Source organism: Macrobrachium rosenbergii, chromosome 20, assembly GCF_040412425.1.
Source record: "Macrobrachium rosenbergii isolate ZJJX-2024 chromosome 20, ASM4041242v1, whole genome shotgun sequence".
Lineage (NCBI taxonomy): Eukaryota > Metazoa > Arthropoda > Malacostraca > Decapoda > Palaemonidae > Macrobrachium > Macrobrachium rosenbergii.
The window spans coordinates 31,125,504-31,146,170 of record NC_089760.1 but is presented as its reverse complement, the minus strand read 5'-3'; the positions used below and the strand labels follow the sequence as shown (position 1 = coordinate 31,146,170).

Here is a 20,667-nt window from a genome sequence, read left to right as displayed (position 1 = left end):
TTAACATTTCCATGTGGGGAATTTTATGGCTAAACAGCTTGCCATGAAACGAGATTTTCCAAAACTCTTTGGAAATATAATCAGGTAATTTTCAACTGTAAATGGACATGGTGCTTCCCAGTGAAGGTGCGACCTGTGAGACTCGGCCGCTTGAATCAGCTGATTTTGACAGCTTGCATGTCGCTGAAGTTGAACTTGAGTATTTTCCAACTGGGAAATTGGTGTTTCATTGTGGTGGTACAATAAGGACTCTTCTTGGGACCGGCATATTCCAACCTGGCTTTCAAAATGAATTGGAAATTGTTTTGTACATTTTAGAGTGTAATGAACATTTGGACTTCCCTTATGCATTGAAATGGAGCCATGGTTTTCCAGTGTCCAGATTGTTTTTCGTTCTGTCGAAAGACTGGAAAAATCTACCCAGATTCATTTTTCAGGAGAATGATGTGGAATCAAGTTTTTATTCTAGCTTGAAAGGTATCATTATAAAATTTGTAATCAAGTTTTGTCATATTTTCTGGTTTTCTGTTACTGATTAAATTAAAGGATGCTAAGATACCTTTACAGGTGAAAATTATAAACTGTGACTGAAATAACTTACACGAACAAGTCTTCTGCATCCGAGCTCCTCCAAATGCCATAAAGTCAGATATTTAGACCAATGAACTTCGGAAGAGCGTTCTGGTCAAAGTAACATTGCTTTAGTGTACGCAAAGAGTCTGTCCAGAAACGCCTTTCTAGCTGAAATTCTTAGCTAGTTTGTGGGAAGATAAACGAATTCGATGCACGGCAGATGGATGAGATAGCAACAGGTTTTCCATTGAGTGTTTAGCTTGGTAATGCGCTTGGAGGACTTATTGAGACATGAGTATTTTGTAGACGCACCAAACCTGTTACCTGTGCTGGATACATAAATGTAAGAAAGCAGTGTAATTGAAGGATTTTGTGTTTGAATTCTAGTACAAATCTATCATTAATTTCACTCAGGACGAGAATGGACAAATCCTTCCCTTCCCTTGGTGTAACGGTCATCGTTTATGATACCCAGTTTCACACTTTTGTATATAGAAAGCGTGTAATTGCGGGGAAATGTAGTAAAACTATGGATGCCAGGATGCTCGGTTGTATCAGCCTATGTTGACTGAATCCCCACGAGTATTGCTTGGAATGTAATGAGTGTGGAAATGGACCACACTTGTCAAATTCTAACCAACGAAGGGTATGAAATCTGATCGACAGAGTTCTTAAAACAAATATGATGAATGCGTCACCTTATATCCTGGAATGTTATTCAGCACCACTGACAAGAATAAAGGGACGGCTTCCAAAACAGTGAATGAGGGGGTCATGCCCCGTGCCCTTTCAGAACCACAAGCCTGAGAGTCTTCTTTCTGTCAGCTCATCCGGAAGCAGTCCTTGGTTATTAAAAACGTAATCACTAAGGAATGGGAAAGAACAGCTGACTAATGTTATATTTGTATACTGTAAATGCATCTGTTCATTAGAGAATTGCTTGACAATCAACACTGTTGTGCGTTGATCATACGGTAACTATCGTTCAGTGCCATTTTTAGTAATATCAAATTTAGGGATCCTTTTTTTTTTTTTTTAAAGAATTGTGCTGATGTTTATAAAAAAATGGCCTTTGGGATTCCTCATCTACTATAGGAGCCACGTTGATCCTTTGCTGATAGCAAAACCGGCGTTTATCTCAATAACTTAGAGAAACCAGACCTACTAGGTTATATGTTACTGTCTAGCTGACACGGATGTATTTCGCAGAACATACAAAATAAATTAAAAACGACAGTGATTGCTTATATGCCATCCATGATATTGGAGGAAGCAAAGCCCTTCACTCATGCTCCCAAAAGAAAAAGTGCTATATTACATAAATCCTCTTCTTGTATTGATTCGTATAAGTATGTTCATGGACACAGCAGTAAATGTATGTACATGGACTTGCATGACTGTTGGGCACAGATATGTACGTTTGCAAAATGTATTTGATTTTCATGTTCATTACATCTGCTATTAATCTTGGAGCAATACCCTCTCGGAGTCATCATTGGGTGTAAATATAAAATACATTATACATACAGTATATATATATATATATATATATATATATATATATATATATATATATATATATATATATATATATATATATATATATATATATATATATATATATATAAGCGTCGTCATAAAGTTGCATGAAGTCATTCGTTTCGTTTCTTGTTCCACCTGCACCTTCCACCTTTTTGCATGATGTATGTTTTTTATAAGAAGGACCGAAGGTTTGATTAATGGCCTCAATAATCACAATATGTATGCTGTTTGTAATGTGTATGATCTCTTTATTTTACATGGAAATCTACCAAGGCATTCCATCCGGACGACAGCGTGGTATTATGTTGAGGAATATTATAAGTCATTTGTGGTTTTATCGCATGGTTTATATAATAATTACTAAGAACGAGCCAAAATGCACTAACTTGCCATTAACTGGCTGGCTGATTTTCTTCAACTTTGGTGATGTGATTGGTATACCACATATTCTCTCTAGATGTCATATTCGCGAATGATTATACCCAGCTGTAGGAGAAAATGAATGGAAGTTGTGACTTAAGGAAGTCAAGATATAACCCAGGAATTTGATCTCCTTTAAATCTTAACACTTTCAGCTGCAGATGCTTTCTGAGTGACTCAGCAGAACTTAAACTACAGTCAGTGTTTTAACGCTTGAAATTTCCGTTTCATTTTGTCACGAATGCATGAATATAAGACACACCTGATGTGGCAAAGCAGCAGTAGCAGTGGACTACATTTCTCCAGGAAGTAATTTTATACTTTTCATGTAACTTTTAAGAAATAAAAGCCAAACATCTTGTAATATATGCCTGGTAATAAAACACGGTACCTTTCAATTCTACGGACGTTCCTCATTATTAACCAGAACAGCATTTTAGGTTTTGGAGCTTCAGTCAGTAAAGAATACATCACCAACTCTTCCACATAGACCTTGATGTAAAATAGTACTACAATGCTATATATGCGAGGAATTAAAATGTTTTTCATATAAAATCATATATAAAAGCATACCCTGAATCATTGCATTGTTTTAATTATTATCACTGGAGAGTTATTTTAATGTTTTCTGGATCTTCAAATGGATGACGATGTTTAGTGGAAAGGCAGGTTCATGTGAGGAATGTTTTGATGTTTGGTGGCTCAGAAACACTTGATAGTTGTTGTTTGCGAGAGTGTTTTTATGGGAGGAGTCATTTAATGATGTTTTCTGATTTCAAAGCTGTATATCTTTAATATGAGAGAGAACGTTTCATGACCAGGACTTTTACAACATATGAGCATCCTAATGTTTGATGGCTCCTATAGGGGTAAAAGTATTGAAAGACAGTAATGTTCTGTGAGGATATTTCAATGCCTGATGACACCTGAATCTGTGAGGAAATCTGCGAGGACACTAGATAGGAAGAATTCATGGAAAAGGAGTTCTAGCACTTGATTGTCCCAGAAAGAGTGACATCATTCAAGGGTAAGGTTGTTTTCGTAAGGTAGAGATTTCAAGATAGATGTCCTGAAACGCCTGATGATGCTTTGTGTTGGGCGTTATCGAAGCTGGTTGGAAGGAATTCTGATGTTTGATGGAGATGATGTTGAACGCCAGTTGCGATGTCTTTAGAAATACCAGTTGATCTTTAATGCTATTCGAATAGTTGAATGGTTGTAATGAAAAGGGCGTCTTCATCTGCATAATTGTTCCTAAATGAGTAATGCAATTTAAGGATCGCTATTTTTAAGGGTCGACAGATGAAATAGTTTAAGCGCCATGATTTCTAAAGGTGAATAAATGAAATGGTTTTAATGGCAACAATTTTTAAAGGTGAATAAATCTGATGGTTTAGGGACCACGATTTTTAAGGGCAGATAAATCAAATGGTTTAAGGGCCACGATTTTTTAAGGGTGGATAAATCAAATGGTTTAGGACCACTATTTTCATGGATGGATAAATAAAATGGTTGAAGGACCACAGTTTTTAAGGGCTGATGAATCAAATGCTTCAAGGACCACGATTTTTAAGGGTGGATACATCAAATGGTTTTAGGATTACCATTTTTAAGGGTGGTTAGATCAAATGTTTCAAGGACCACAATTTTTAAGAGCTGGTAAATCAGATGGTTTAAGGGACAAGGTTTCTAAGGGTGGATGAATCAGATGGTTTAAGGACCACGATTTTTTAAAGATGGATAAATCAAACGGGTTTGGGACCACAATTTTTAAGGGTGGATAAATCAGATGGTTTTAGGACCACGATTTTTAAGGGCGGATAAACCAGGTGCTTTAAGGACCACAATTTTTAAGGGTGGTTAAATCAAATGGTTTTAGGACCACCATTTTTAACGACCACTAGTTTTAAGAGTGATCAGATCTAATCCTTGATGTTAATCGGAAATGACAGGTGACAGTGTTTTCACCCACCTTCAGGTACGTAGGCGAGGGACGCCCTGATCGCCACTACCCACAGATACCAGGGACGACTCACCCGATCATTACCGTCACCCAGCATACCCCCTCGCCCAGTGAGCAAGGATGGCGGGACCAGGTATTTATGGTATTACAATATGGATTCTGTATTGCTGTGGCATTGTATTAGAGTTCTAGTCTAGCATTATCGTGCCGTTTCCCGTTTATTAATAGTTGAAATTTATATAACCTCTATTCTCATTGAATGTTATTAACTTGTTAGTGCATCTGGGATTTTCTTGCACTGTTCTGCCTCACTAGAATTCTAACTTAGTGTTGTCTTGTGTTGTGTGAATATGCAAGGATTTTGAATAGATATTTTGGTGTCAGTTTTCAATAGAAATTCAGTGAGTAGTTTTGTTGCATTTTTAGAATTCAAGTTCAGTATGGTCTTGAAATGTTTAAACCTGCCAGAATTCTAATTTAAGAGCGTATTGTTAATTATTTACAAGGAGTCCAGTCTGACACCATTTTCCATCTTCATATCTTGTAAGAATTCATAGTTTTAGTTTTCTGTAAAAGAAAACTATTGTGCCGGCTTTGTCTGTCCGTCCGCACTTTATTCTGTCCGCATTTTTTTCTGTCCACACTTTTTTGTCCGCCTTCAGATCTTAAAAACCGCAGAGGCTAGAGGGCTGCAAATTGGTGTGTTGATCATCCACCCTCCAATCGTCAGACATACCAAATTGCAGCCCTCTAGATTCAGTAGTTTTTATTTCATTTAAGGTTAAAGGTTTGACCTCGGTACCTCCGTTTCTTCTTGAGGTTAGGTAGATCCAGATCTATCGTCATTTGCCCCTTTTTTGCTTGAGTGGAAATCTCAATCTCTGCGTGTTCTCGTGTTGTACAGTAGTTAAGACTTAATATATTATCATCATCCTCCTGTGTTGAATCGTTTGTCGTTTGTCCTTTTTACTCGAGTTGGAACTTGATATCTCCTTGAGTTTTTTATTTTTTTTTATTTTTAAATCCACTACTATCATTCGTTATCTTGTATAATTGACCATTGTTTGCTTGAGTTCGTGTACAGTACATTCGTCAGAAAAAATATCTGGTATTTATTTTTTTCCAACTGGTGATAATTAAATGTTTCAACATTCAGTACTTTGCTTTCATCAAACTCTGTTTTTTTATGTTTTGGGTTTTACTCCAAACTTTGATATGAAGAGGTGTGCAGTTTTGGCAATTTTGTATTTTTTAAGTTCTAAATTGATCTTATAAAATGATGAGCCATACGGCGATCAGAGCTTAGTGATGCAATTAGAACCATGTTGTGGACAGCATTTTTGATAAAAATTTTCATTTTTGGAGTTTAACATAATTTTCTGTACCAAAAGATCCCCGTTGTTTCAGTCTTAGTAATCATGTTTTTTGCATAGAAAACTGTTGAATAGCGATATTCTAAGCATGGATATAGCTGTGCATTGTTTGCTAGTTTCTGTAGCTGGCATGTGACAGTGAGACTGAGAAGCTGTGTCGTTCTTCAGAATACCTGCGAAGGTCATTCTTGAGTGACTCCTCTTTCAGAGAACCTCAGAAACAGACGTGTGATTTTGACACGCTGGTATTATCCGTTCAAGAGGCCCTCGGGGCAGGCTTCATAGTGGTCATGTTTAGGCCATCCCCGAAGAAGAAGAAGAAAAAAGAGTGATTGTAGCACTTGGGTTTCAATCCCAGTGGAAGCGATAGGCTTACGAATAAGTAGATGGAAGGTTATACGGGCTACTGAAAATAGAAATAGAGTTTCAGATCTGATAGAAATAGAGTTTCAGATCTGAGTCATAAAATGACAGATGCAAATACTGGATTACTGAGTACTCTCTCACGAACCATACTAGCAACATGTGATCAAAATGTGATTTAAAGACAGCTTCTGCATCTGGTGGGCCAAGCCTTTTCAGTAACAGCACAGAAGCAAATGCTTGGGCTGGTATGTATCTTTCGCCGTAGCATGGGAACCATGATCATAAGCTTGACGACTTACTTAATGAACATGAGAGTAACTTTGACTCTACAGAGCAGATAAACTATTCGAAAGATTTACGCTGATATTTTGCCTCCTATGCCATCTGGGGAGGCATACGCATCTCCCTGTGTAATCGCTGGCCTCTGCAAAGCGCTCCTGGTAAATTTATGTTTATGTAAAAGCGCCTATAGAAAGAGTCTAGAGACAAGTTCCGCTGAAGATCTTAAACTTTTCCTCATTTGGTTTATCCAGATCTTGTAAAAAGCGTTTCTGCTAATTGAGATCTTTGCTAGGCCTGAAAATAAAAATAATTATCTTTTAGATGAAGGAATATCGATAAGCAGCATACATATACTGTAAAAACGCAAGTCAAACTCTGTCCATACCATCCTATCAGAATAGGAAATATAATAGCCATCATTAATCACGCGTTTGCTATCCAGTTAATGATCTACGTTGCTATTTATTTCTAGGGTTCGCAAAATGGAAGCACAGACGCCGAGATCATTTACCAGCGTCCTCCACTGTCCCGGTCCCAGACTGACTCCAACATTCAGTATTCACATGAGGAGGAAGCTGAAGCTCCTGGGTCCACTCATTACATAACGAGAGATGGTCATATCAATCTACATGTTCTGCTGAGAGTGAGTAGGGTGCAACAGCTTTCAAGATTTATTGAAAGCAATATTATTTTCAATGTTTTCAAGCTAAGGGAAGACATGGTCTATTGCGAGAATGTGGCAAGAAGGTTAGAATTAGCTAGCAAAGTAAGTTTGTATACATTTTGCAGGTGGTGGTGGTCAGTTTCAGATTTGTGATGCATTGAATATGTTGAATCTTCAGGGAGAAATAATTAACCAAAGTAGTATCAGTTAAAAATGGAATTTTGTGAGGTTTACATTTTTTGTAATTTGGATTGAAATCCCAACAAAATCAGTGAAAACTTTGCTGGAAGCACAGTCTGTTTCAATTTAGGTTAATTTTACCTTTGAATAAAATTCGTGTAAAGTCTGCAGGTAGAACAGTCCATAGCCAGGATAATTTATTTTTTGAAAAATGCAATTCTGAGAATATTAATGTGTTCCAAAACTTTGCAACAGGCAGCGAAATACGTGAGTAGAATTTGTAGAAACTCTGAACGTGGAACAATCTGTATCCAGCATAATCGTTTCTTGTTGGAGATGCAATTCTGTGAAAAATAGTCTTTTTGTAAACTTTGCAACAGGCAGCACAATCCGTGAGTCAGCGTGACAGCCACGTGTGTTCTCTTCGCGTGTGTGAGATTCTTTTGCATCTGCTTGACTTCCTGCTGGACCTAGGCCTCCTGAAACCAACTAAGAAGTGGGAGAAGTTAGATAAAGACAAGGGAAACGACCATGCGGATGAGGATGGAAAGCCTTCTGAGAAGCAGAAAGACTTCGGTCCACACGCCATCTTTATGGATACTGTCTTCAGGTAATTAGGGGTGTAATTAAATGTTACTGATTATGATTGGCATTTAATTTGATTTGCTTTCTTGACTAGGGTATCTGTACTGTTATTCTTATCTAATGAATCATCAGCTAGTTACATTCATTTGATTTTGCTATGTGGTGGCCTTATAAATACCATATTTATATTTGGATCTTGCTTGAAAGCACCAACATTAGTTTATAAAAGGCACATTAATGCTTGAACAGTGATGGATTTCAAGTTCATGTAGCATAACTTCATGTGTTTATAAGTTAATCTTTAAATTCATGAACTCTTCAGCATTTCTAAGAGATAAATATTTAAAAGTGTTTGAAATCAAAATGCATAGTCAACTATTAAACAAAGGGATCACTGACAAAATCTTTATTTTGTTGAAGACCAAAATAAAAATTTTTTACAAGATGTCTAGAAAAACTGTAGCTGGATATTGAATGTAAAAACATGTAGTGCAAAGCCATATTCTTGAAAAATCCTGTAAGTTAAAAGCATGCCATCTGTTTCGCAGGATCTTCCGTCATCTGGGATGCCCTCACGGGTGTAACGAAGGCGCCCGAGGTCCTCCGGCAGACTTCCTGAGGTACACAGCCCAGGCTCTCTTGGGCAGGCTGTGTCGCTTCGACCAGAGTGAGTTCAGGAGGTTTTTGAGGAGCTTCGTCAAGACCAAATCCTTACAGGATATCCTGGAGTTCTTTCACGCTTTCCTAGGATTCTGTGTTGATCCTGCGTCCCTTTTATCACCTATGAGTAAGTTTTCAGGTGCTTTCGTAGCTCAGTAGTACAGGATTTTCATTCATGTAATTTAAACTGACATTGCAAGCATATGATATTTTTATCTTGTAATGTAATCTGATAATGCGATTACAGTAGAGTAGTTTTGTCTTATAGCATCCTATGACAGGAATGCATGTTTTTTTTATATAGTTTAGCATAATGAGACACAATACAAGTACAGTAATTTTTTCTCGAATCACATGAGTTCAAGATGTTTACAATCTCGTACTTCAATCTGACACTTCAAGAATAAACCTCCTTTTTCGCTTGTGCCTTAATTGAATAAATAAATTACAGGCAAATTTTTTTCATCTTGTCACCTACTGTGACAACTTCAAAGTACAGAATTTTTTTTTATTTTGTAACTTGGTTTGACATGAGTACAGTATATGTACAATGATTTTGTAACATAAGACATTACACGTACGTACAAGGTTTTTATAACTAAACTAGCTTACTTTCCAAGTACTAGTACAGGATTTTTTCATCATCTGTTTTAATATGGCATATTAAAAAATACTATTTCTTTTACCTTCTTCTTCGATTAGCAAATAAAATGAATTTTGACCTTTATCTTTAAGCTAGTAATAGTAAAAATGATATGGGGAATCTCGTGCGTATGAGTGTGTCACTATAATTCAAACTGGTAGAGATCACGTCTCCATTACATCTACTTTTAACTTTTATTATTAAAGGTCTGTGCCCAGGTAGGTCATTTGACAAGTTGTTCTGTTGGATTTTAATGGAGCATCAGGCTTTATAGTACGGACCTTAAAATCCCTCCCTATTAACAAGTTCGGAAATATGAGGAACCCTATCGCAAGTTTGTCACCATAAACCTTATGGATTTCCAAAACAGCATGAGCACCAAATAAATAAACAGTTTCTAATGGAGCATTCATAAATATAAATTTCATTAATACTGCATTCTTTTATTAAGAGTATACTTAACTCATGAACCTTATGTCAAATGTTCAAGTAATTTCATGCTAGAATGACGTAAATAATAAGTAAATACGTTAAACTTTAAAATCAAATATTTGTGTACCTTATAAATAGTAAAGATTCAGCAGAAAAGAGGAGCTGTACGCCATCAAGGCCTTTGCAGTATCCGAATGCTCATTCCTCCTGTGCAGTTGATCATCCTGCCCTTCTCCTTCTTCGCCCCAGTAGAACCCTTTCTCTCCCTCATGCCTGAAATAACCCTTTTCAGCGTTGCCTGCAGGTAACAAGAGGCCGGGGACGGGCAAGGCCGTCGACAATCAACAAGGAGGTTATGCCACGAACTTCGGGGCCTCCCTCGGAGGCGCGGGTTCCAGGGGCATCGAGGGCCAACTCGTGGCGTCAGTTTTCAAGGCGCTCGTGTCGCGCTTCGTGTCCTCGAGCAAGGAGTTGAAGAACCCAGAAAATATGGTGAGTGTTACGGAGATGGTCAGTGGTTTCTGATCTCGTTGATAGTCCAATTGATGTTTCAGTTAGGAAATAGATTACATTTTCTTACTTTGTTTTTTTTTTCGAACATCTTTCATTTAGTCGTACGCCCATTCTGTTTTACTTTTTAGCTTTACTTTCATATCTTTTTATGAACTATGTCTAGAGCAGAGCGCATTTTATTAAGACTAGCATTTCCTGACACTACACTTGATAAAATTATTTTTTGAAACTGGGTTTCAGTTAACACATTGGTAAATTACACTGAAACCTAGATTTATTTTTTTGTGAGCAGTAGAGAATTTCTAAGGAAAGGTACGCAAACAGAAATTTATGTGGCATTTATCATCACTGACGAGAGACACCAAAATTAAGGAAATAAAAATCCTTTAATTATCTATTTAATTAATCATAATCCTTTTTATTACACAGGCATTGTATTGTGACGTCAGGCAGCTATTGGGGTACATTAGGGAGGGCCATGGAGGAGTGTTCCGTAGGGTGGCTCTCTCGGGACTGATCGACTCAGCTGACAGACCTCACAAACAGCCTCAGAAGATTCAGACAACTCGCGTTGTGAGGTATGAAATGACACTTGAAATAACCTGAAGGCTTTTCTTAACTAACATACTTGTGCTTTAAATTGAAGTAAATTTAGGCGTAATTATACAGTAGGAAATGAATTGATTTAATGTTTAGTCTTTAAATTGTAGATTTATCAGAACGTGTTGAAGTGTAATAATTGCTTCTTAAGGGAATGGCCTAGGAGTTTTTATTTTCAAATTTATGCTATTGATAGTTGGTGTAATCCAGGTAGGAATGAAATTGTAAGTGTTTTACCATTTTTTCTGAGAATACCTTATGTGTTAAGGATTTTTGTACTTACATGGGTACGGTCATATATTGGTTTTAAGCCTGCTCTAGGAATGGGGTCGATCTACCATAGGACATCAACCCTTATTGCTTCTTAGTGCAGCTGTGGTGTTTTCTCCCAGTAACACCTTTAGATCCAAATACTTCATCTCCTTTGTTTTCTGGATCGGTTGATCCTACCGTCCAATGGCTCAAACTCCCTCATCTCACAGTCATTAGCTCTGAATTTCATAAAAAAAACCAAATCACTTTATGACATGATCTGTTGTTTCTTCACCTCTGATGAGAAGAAGCTCCAGTGATCTAGTTTCTTGAGAAAGGCGCCATTCCATTCATTTTAAAAAGTGAGCAACTCAATTAATCCTTCACTCTCAGGAGGGTGACAGTGGAAGAAGAACCTTACCGTGACTCTCCGATGACCTTAGTCGACGAGGTCAGCGATGGGGGCCGAGGGAGAAAGGGACGGTTCAAGAAGAAGGGCACTTCGACATCTATCACTTCAGTAATGAGGAAAGCCCCTTCTGTCAGCAGTGTTTATGACGATCAACAAGAGGTCTACAATACTTTCATTCCTTTCGTTGTGCCTGGCACCAGTTTGTAGTTTGACTGGATTCAATCGTTGGTTGTTCATCGTTATAGAACGGTTGAATGTTCTTACATAGGGATTTTAGTTTTACCTGTCCTTTTTATTCGTGTATTTGTTACAATTAAGTTTTTATTTGCTTCTCTTTGTTATGACTAATATCAAATAGATTCCCTAATACAGTAAGGTATTGTAGTTAGTTATACGCGAAGTTATAATGATTATAGAAAAAAGTAAATGTTACATTTTTCTTAATCTAATATTAACCTTTATTTCTTTTGATGGCCTCAGCCTTTTTTTTATGGTGGAATTCGATCTTTTTTTAAGATATGTAGGTTAAGTCAACTAACCTTTCTGTAATGAATAATGCGGATCACTAAAAGGCTAAGACCTAACGTTTTACTTTATTCTCTGAAAAGGAATCTCCCGGAGGTCAGAGTCCAGCATCAACACTTCGTCGGCGCCACCATCAGATATTGGGACCCCGACAGGAGCAGGACCATTTAGCCCCCAATGCCCACCCAAAATCTAGGAAGGTTTCAAAGTTAGGTGAGTCCAACTTTGTTGAGTCAGTGGACTTGACTGAGTCATTTGCAGATTGGATTTGCCAAGAGACTTTGAATTTACTGGCTGATTAAAATGAAATAAATTGACAGCTCAACTATTAGCTAGGAAGAAAAGTCAATTTGCAGAGTAGACTAATGGTATTTGGCATACACATGCGAATTAAACTAATTGACAGACTGGCTGTGTTACTTGTTTGTTAGATTATTAATCAGACGGACCTGTATAGATTCACTTGCTGGTAAGGGAGACTAAACTTATTTATTAGGTGACTAACAGGAAGGAGAATTTACGTGGTGTCAGATCATAAAAAGAATCATATCCCCTTACTAATTACAGTGCCTCAAAATGGCTGACTTACCTGACCAGCAGGATGAAAGACTGAATGACAGAAAACCTCTGATATTCTGACGTAAAAATGTTAATTCATTTGGCGGACATAAAAAGACACCCCTTGGTGATTTATGGCAGCAGAATCAAATTCATGTACTGATTAGACTAACTGACAAAAAAAAAAAATGATCCGGTTGATATAGTTCACTGGTGGTGTGGAAAATATTTGCCACGTCACATGACTCTCACGGCAATTAAAGTTCAACTTCAGTTTTCTGGGCGAAGTTATAGATAGATACTAAGTGTAGCAGTTGCTTTCCTAGTAGTGAAATGGTTGAGTTGCACGGATTTTTTATTACTTTTTAAAGTGCCTCTTGCAACAAACTGTAAATGTTGCGTATTCCAAGCTGTTGCCTTGAAGTGTAGCATAATGTCAATGAAGTTTAAATCATACTGTATACACACACACACACACACACATATATATATATATATATATATATATATATATATATATATATATATATATATATATATATATATATATATATATATATATATATATATATATATATATATATATATATATACACACATATATACACACACACATTATATATATATATGTATATATATATGTGTGTGTGTGTGTTTGAGTGTGTATAATTAATTGAACAATACATTGATGATACCATGTGTGACTGAAGTTATGGTATCATAACTTCAAAGTCACACCACAAATACTATTAAAGTTCTATGCGATCTATTTTTTTTTGGTGTCTATGAACTGGCTTCGTGGCCGTAGCTCTTATGGTCAGTGCTGTATTGAACAACCATTACTCCTTATTCATCTTATTCACATTCATCAAAGAAATAACAAATTCACCGGTTCTTTCATCATTTTCCGTGAAAAGTGAGCTGGCTTCGAGGTCGTAGCAACGACGGCGACAGCTTTATAGGCCCTGGGGACCCCGTGGAGCTGCCCCCCGCCGTAGCCCGCCGCCTGTCTCACACTGCATCCCACAGTATCTCCCACGGGTTAGTTCACGGCTTTGCCCGTCCGAGGCTCGTCACCAAACCGGGAGCTGGGTAAGTACTATTGAAGTGGTCTTGTTGTATGCTTAAGAAAACGAGGCTTATTTTTATGAACACCATATTCTTTGGCAGATTGAATTTCAAATCAATGGCCCTTGTGGGTTTGTTCCATATGGGTGGGTTTCATCGGAAGAATTTGTGAGGAAGGCATGTGTCCTTATAACTGTGGAAGAAGTCTGTAGGAATATCTCCTTATATTTTTCATTGTATTATTTTGTATTTGCATTCGTAAGTGTTTTAGTTATCATTTACCTGTAATTCGGATCTCTGAGTTGCTATTGAAGTAGTCGGGTTGTATGCTGAAGAAAACGAACTCATCTTTACTTTATAAAGAATTCGTATGAAAGGCTTTAGTGTCCTAATGACTGCTGAAGAAGTCTGAGATTTGGCTTTACCTTTTTTATTGAATTGTTTTGTATTTGTATTCATAAGTTCTATAGTTACCATTTAATTTGCAGTTTATTTATTTGTGAGATGACAAGTGACGAAATGTATGCACTGAGTGGTTTATATTACAGTTTCTAACTATCTCTTTTAACTTTTATTTCCTCCTTCATCGGTGAATTTTCTCACATCCTCTGCTTCCAGTCCCATGAGCCAGAAGTTTATTCAAGCTAGAAGAGTGGTGGAGGACCACATTGGAAGGATTAGCTTTGGTAAACCCAGAAAAAAAGACTGGAGCTGTGATGAAACTCCTGGTAGGTTCTTCATATGTCTGTCTCAAAATTTTTGAAACCCTCCAATCGATTTTGGTTCTTAGAGGCCCCAAGAATGCATGATGCCCATCATAATTTTCTCAAAATATACATATTTCTTAGTTTGACGTTTTATGTTATAGATTGCTTAGAATTTACTTATACAAAACTGCATTTTTCAGTAGTCCCATTTTAGAATATAGAGACCTTATTTTTATATTTTTGTGGCTAATTTCAGCCTTTATAAATTGAAGAATTTTTTGTCAATATAATGTGATTACAAGAATTGCTATACTCTACTTTTATACTCTGCTTCACAACTTTCATTTGTACTTCTGTTCTTTGGAAGCTTGTTAGGCAAGTTCATAATCATTTGGCTGGTTCCATAAGAATGTATGTACTTCATGAATACTAACAATAACATTATTATTCATAATTTCAGAATTTTCTGTATCTTTTCAAGATCCAAGCCGGCGTAACAGTTTAGACCAAGAAGGGGGAGTTCACGAAGCAAGTGTCGTCCTAGTGAGAGAAAGGAAGCTGGTTCCCATCGAACTTGTGAGAAAGGGGATGCTCAGGTTTAACTTCCTGCTGGAGACTTGCCAACCAGGTGCCGTGCCTGATTCCCAGCTCATTGCTGCTGTTCTTGACTTGGTGGGTACTGGAATGTATTTATTTGTGCTGGTGGGTACTGGAGTGTTTTCTTTGAGCTAGTGGGTAGTGGAATGTATTTATTTGTGCTGGTGGGTACTGGAGTGTATTTCATTGAGCTGGTGGATAGTGGAATGTATTTGTTTTTGCTGGTGGTTACTAGAGTGTATTTGAGTGTCTTTCTTTGAGCTGGTGGGTACTGGAATGTATTTATTTTTGCTGGCGGGTACCGGAGTGAATTTTTTGAGCTAATGGGTACTGAAATGTATGTCTTTGGTTGGTTTGGAACTGGAATATATTTCTTTGACCTGATGGAAATTGGAATATATTTCTTTGTTATGCCGGGTACTTGAGTGTATTCATTTGATCTTGTAGGAACTGAAATGCATTTCTACGACCTGGTGGAAACTGGAATGTATTTCTTGTAGCTGGTGGGTACTTGACTGTATTTCTTAGACCTGGTGGGTACTGGAATGAATGTCTTTGATCTGGCTGAGATATGAATGCATTGCATTGACCTGGTGGAAACTGGAATGTATTTCTTTGATCTGTTGGGTACTGGAATTTATTTATAGGACCTTGTGGGAATTCGAAAGCATTTTTATGACGTGGTAGGAACTAGAATGTATTTCTTTGACCTGTGAGAACAGGAATGTATTTCTTTGGCCTGGTGGGAACTGGAATGTATTTCTTTGACCTGGTGGGAACTGGAGTGTATTTCTGTGACCTGGTGGGAATGTCTGTCTTTGATGTAGTATTTATTGGATTGGCTGTCAATGGCCTGGTGGAAACTAAAGTTGAGTTGGTGGGTACTGGAATTTGTCAAGTGCTTTAAAAAAATTGTGAAACATATAAACGAAAAATTTTTTTAAAAATTGTGAAACATACAAATAAATAAATGTTTTAAAAAATTGTGAAACATATAAATAATGTTTTAAAAAATCGTGAAAATAAATAATGTTTAAAAAAATCGTGAAACCTAGATAAATTAATAAATGTTTGAAAAAAATCGTGAAACATAGATATGTGTTAAAAAAATCATGAAACATGTAAATAAATGTGTAAAAAATTATGAAACATATAAATAAACGTTTAAAAAAATATTTTTAAAAAATCGTGAAACATAAAATGTTTAAAAAAATCGTGAAACACATAAATAGATGTTTAAAAAAATTGTGAAACATATAAATAAATGTTTAAAAAAATTGTGAAACCATATAAATAAATTTTAAAAAAATCGTGAAACTTATAAATAAATAAACAAAATTGAGGATAGGGGGAGGAGGGACACTTAAAACTAAAACATTTTCCTCTTAGCCCAGAGCGCCAGTCGTCTCCAGAGCTGCTTTCCTGATGGAGGTGGCGTACTTCGTACACCGCTGCAACAGAGGGGCGTGGCCAGCCTGGATCAAGATGTCGCTACCCATGTACAGACCTTCTGGACCTCTGTCAAGGGCGCCACCATCGGGAGCTAGGAAAATTCACATCATGCAAAAAGCTGCCGGACGAATGTTTTATCAGTGGGCTGAGGTTAGTTTACAAAGAAACGAAGTAATTAGTTGGTTTCATTTTATTTTGTTCATCTCTGATATAGGTTATTTTTAATGCTCCACGCCGGAGTAATTATGTAGATTGTGTTTTGTGAAGCAATATAGAAATCAGCTGATGAATCTAAGTCTTGACATTAGTTTTTAATCATTTAACCTGCCTTTTCTTAAGAGTCAGGCCAGACATCACTCAAGATTGAAACCCATGAATTACATTACATAATAATAAATAGGTCCAAAAAAAGCATGCCTAATTTTAGAAGGACGTGAACATTTTTCCCCATTGGTAACCATCCTCCATTTTCTGTCCCCTCCCTTAGGCATTGGGAAGTCGTCTCGAAGAGCTTCTGGAGGAGTCAGGACCTACCCTTGAAGAAGTCATGGCGCCAGTGGCCGATCCTGACCACAGACAAGGTCTTAGGGCTAACGACGAAGAGGAAGACTTTCTTGATGAAGGTAAGGGATTCATTTTACAATAAGGTGTAGTAAGTCGTTAGAGCAACTAAAAAAATCGGGCAAATCAACAAAAATTCATGTATAGGAGTTTTAATGTATTTTCACTAGTATTTTACCCCTGTAGGGGCCTTAGAGCGGTCAGTGCACTACACATTACTAAAGGTTGGATGTAGCGTCCTTTTGAACCTTGCCTGCACCCACTTTTTAGCCTTTATCTCTGTTCCCGCTTCCTTTCTTCCAGTTTGCTGTCCAACCACTCCAACTCCCTCTTTTCACTGTAATGTTGAATGCTAGAAAGTACCCCAATACTTGGCTTTATAGCCTAACTTTCATAAATCAATCATATTTCTTAGATATTTCACTATATCTCTCTGCTCTTTCGTCTGCTTTTTCCTCTTCTCTCATTTAATTCTAGCTTTTGGAAACTGTCTCAGCAACTGAATAACCCTTTTAACTTAGTTCTTGTGACTGTTCACTCGATGATAAACAAATACCAATCATAAAAATGTAACTAAAAATCCGTGCTCGTGAATCTTCAGTTTATGGTGACCTTCCTTCCATACGCCTAAAGTTTTGGAATGATCTTCCTGCTACTATTATCACAGATCGGTATCTTAAATGTTTAAAAACCTTTCTTTTTCTTCCCATTCTTGCTTCCTTCACACATAGTCTGATAAAGACCTCTGACTACTTTCTCCATCGATTTCTAGTATGAGAAAAATATTAAAACATACTAAAAGCATGTCAAGCATATGAAATTTAATTCACATTTTGAATGATGTCTGAACGAAGTTCGATATACTGTGGTAAATAGACGAAATAATTTTTTTGAATTCTGTGTATGTGAAAATGATACATAACGGAAGAGAAACAAAATACCGTGATTGTTGCGTCGGTAACTTCATAATATTTACACATTAAAAATAAGTCTTAGACAAAAATCTAAGAAAAGACGGTCTTAGGGAATAGAAAGAAATATAATAATTAAGTATATAAAGAGAAAAGTGGTTATTAGTGCTAACATCTGAATATTGTTCCACAGTTAGCGTTAATTCGGGTGGTGCCGATTGCCCTCTTGCGCTGAAGTTAGTTGCTGTCCAACTTCTGCTTGAGATCACCGCATTTTTGAGGGAGACTTACACACTGTTGCCCAAATCGACGAGGTAAGTGATGCTGGAAGCAGCGGTGGTTTATGGAGATTTCTAAAATGAAAGATATATATAACACGAAAGTCTTATTTATTATTTATTACATTGTTTATATTGTGAGCTATCAAGGTAAGGTCAATAAAGTAAGCTATTCCAACTTTATTTTGATATTTCCCATAAGATTGTCCGTTCGAGGGGAAAGACCCTCTGGCTGGGGACCGCCTTGTGGAGGCCTAGGTCCTGGGCGAGACCACTCGAGGCGTTGGTCTATGGGACTCTCTTCCATGGGATATTCGCACCCGTCAGCTCAGAGTCTTCAAAGTATTGGAGAAGGTCATCCACGTAAGTGTTTCTGGGTCCCATTGTTCCATTTTAGTTTTTTTATATCTATATATATTTTTTGTCTTTTGCAGGACTGAAGTATTTCTTGTGAGATAGACAGAACTTGATTCTGGACTCACAAGTAATTATGGCAAAGGCAATGTTTACAGAAGAAATAATGCGACTGTCAGATTTGTTTAGGGTTTTTCGGTTGAAAAGTAAGAGCTGTTCCATAGCAGCCTTACCTAATCAATCGTAAGGAATACAACTCATTGTACCAACACTGTCATATTAGTTCATTATTTTGAAGGCAAGTTTACCACAAATGTACATACTTCTCGGAAAATAGTTGTACAACTTAATGAAAGTGATATTTTGGAAATTATCTGTTGTGGTATTCATTTGTCAGATACTTGAGATCTTTGTAAGGGAAATTTCTTTTTAACAGATTCTTTTAACGTAATGGCAAATATGGAACTGACAAGGAGCAGGCCGCTGGTGTTTCCTGGTCTGGAATACTCTGTCCTTTACTGTACTAATTTATGTAGTCCTCTTAAGTCTTAAAGTTTCCTCATAGTTATTAGTAGCTTTAACATATTAAATTTTTATTTTTTGTCAAATATTCTTGTCAACTGTGAGTCATATTAATTCATGTCATGGGTTCTCAGTTTCTTTTTTTCAGTTGAAACCAAATCCCCTCTTGTTCACACTAATTCCTTTTCATTTGCATTAAATAAATACTACTCTAAGTCGTACTTAGTGAACATTTTGGTCTGTTAGTCGAGATGTACTATTCTCTATTGACGTAAGCCTTCTCTTCTATTGCTAGATAAGACCTTTTAGTTTTCTTTTCCCTTCTGAAAGTTACTAATAAAGATTCATATTAATCGTATGCTAAGGTGTTTTCAGATTTCATTTATTTCTGGTCAACCCCCCAAAACTTTTCTCTAACTTGAGTAAGGTGTGACTTCTAATTTGTCACTCAATACTTCCTACTAAGGTCGCGTCTTGGTCCTTTAGTCTTTCATGGTGAGCATACATTTTCTGTCAAACCAACACAAATCCTGTTGTAAATGCTCCTGCGGTTTTGAAGTAAACATTTTCGCCTCTACAGTCTTTTACTTGTTATTTTTAATTACTGAATTTTCCTGTAAGCTTTTACTACCCCTTTCTAGTTCTGACTAAGCTTTCCACTTAGCCTCATTGAGTTTTTTTCTCTCATGGGTTCATAAAACCTAATCTCTCAAGCTTATTACTTATGTCACATACCAACTGATGTCTCCCTCGGTTCAGTTAAGTTCCCATTCATTTAGCTTTCCTTCATCACCATCACAATCACCGTTTTGACCTCAGATTTTCCCTTCATTTTGTTAGACCTGAAATAAACTCCCTTCATTCTCCTATGTCCTTTGCACCCTCTGCCTGAATTCCATCTGGTCTAGGTATCCTTGTATGCCTCTTCCCCATGATCCTTAGGGCCTTCCTGCTGGTATTCATCCTCTCACTTCCGTGCCTTCGTCTTTTATGACTAACTGCTTTTTACCTTTCTAGTTTATGGCCATACCTCCCCAACTTTGAAATCTGTTTATTTTCCCTGTTTGTGATTGAAGTGACTTTACTCCACAGAATTACAGGTCTTATCATACATTCATATTAATTTTTGGTCTGGGGTACTCTCAAGTACTAGTTGTGTAGTTACATCTCTGCATTATCATTACTGCACAGTCAAAACCAGCCTCATAATCCAATGTGTTGGCAAGGTAACAAATGTTCTACCTCTTCTTCAAGCTGTCTCATTCCTGCTACTTTTTAATTTTCTGAAAAGAAAACTGTTGAGATGGCTTTGTCTGCCCGTCCGCACTTTCTCTGTCAGCACTTTTTCTGCCCGCCCTCAGATCTTAAAAACTACTGAGGCTGGAGGGCTGCAAATTGATATGTTGATCATCCACTCTGCAACCATCAAACATCCAAACTGCAGCCCTCTGGCCTCAGTAGTTTTTATTTTATTTTGAGGTTAAAGTTAGCCGTTCTCATGCGTCTGGCAACGATATAGTATTGGCCACCACTTGACCATGGTTAAAGTTTCATGGGCCGCAGCTCATATAGCATTACCGAAACCACTGAAAGATAGATCTATTTTCGGTGGCCTTGATTATACGCTGTACAGGAAACTCGATTGCGCCACATTTTTTACTTGTTTCATGAACT

General features: G+C 37.1%; 1 protein-coding gene across 8 annotated transcripts in view; it reads left to right on the top strand.

Moving 5' to 3' along the window:
* Positions 1 to 20,667, top strand: part of unc80 (unc80, NALCN channel complex subunit) — a 152,833-nt gene that overhangs the window by 69,894 nt on the left and 62,272 nt on the right. For 5 of the 8 annotated variants that reach the window (XM_067122356.1, XM_067122351.1, XM_067122350.1 and 2 more), the window contains 15 exons: positions 4,514 to 4,640; positions 6,992 to 7,162; positions 7,744 to 7,973; positions 8,497 to 8,735; positions 9,988 to 10,175; positions 10,626 to 10,774; positions 11,442 to 11,619; positions 12,069 to 12,198; positions 13,461 to 13,635; positions 14,230 to 14,339; positions 14,779 to 14,990; positions 16,305 to 16,517; positions 16,855 to 16,990; positions 18,033 to 18,153; positions 18,320 to 18,480. In XM_067122356.1, coding sequence (XP_066978457.1) covers positions 4,514 to 4,640; positions 6,992 to 7,162; positions 7,744 to 7,973; positions 8,497 to 8,735; positions 9,988 to 10,175; positions 10,626 to 10,774; positions 11,442 to 11,619; positions 12,069 to 12,198; positions 13,461 to 13,635; positions 14,230 to 14,339; positions 14,779 to 14,990; positions 16,305 to 16,517; positions 16,855 to 16,990; positions 18,033 to 18,153; positions 18,320 to 18,480 — 2,540 coding nt within the window. The remainder of the gene's footprint in view (positions 1 to 4,513; positions 4,641 to 6,991; positions 7,163 to 7,743; positions 7,974 to 8,496; positions 8,736 to 9,987; positions 10,176 to 10,625; positions 10,775 to 11,441; positions 11,620 to 12,068; positions 12,199 to 13,460; positions 13,636 to 14,229; positions 14,340 to 14,778; positions 14,991 to 16,304; positions 16,518 to 16,854; positions 16,991 to 18,032; positions 18,154 to 18,319; positions 18,481 to 20,667) is intronic. The other 3 variants (XM_067122355.1, XM_067122353.1, XM_067122354.1) reach the window with 3 other exon arrangements.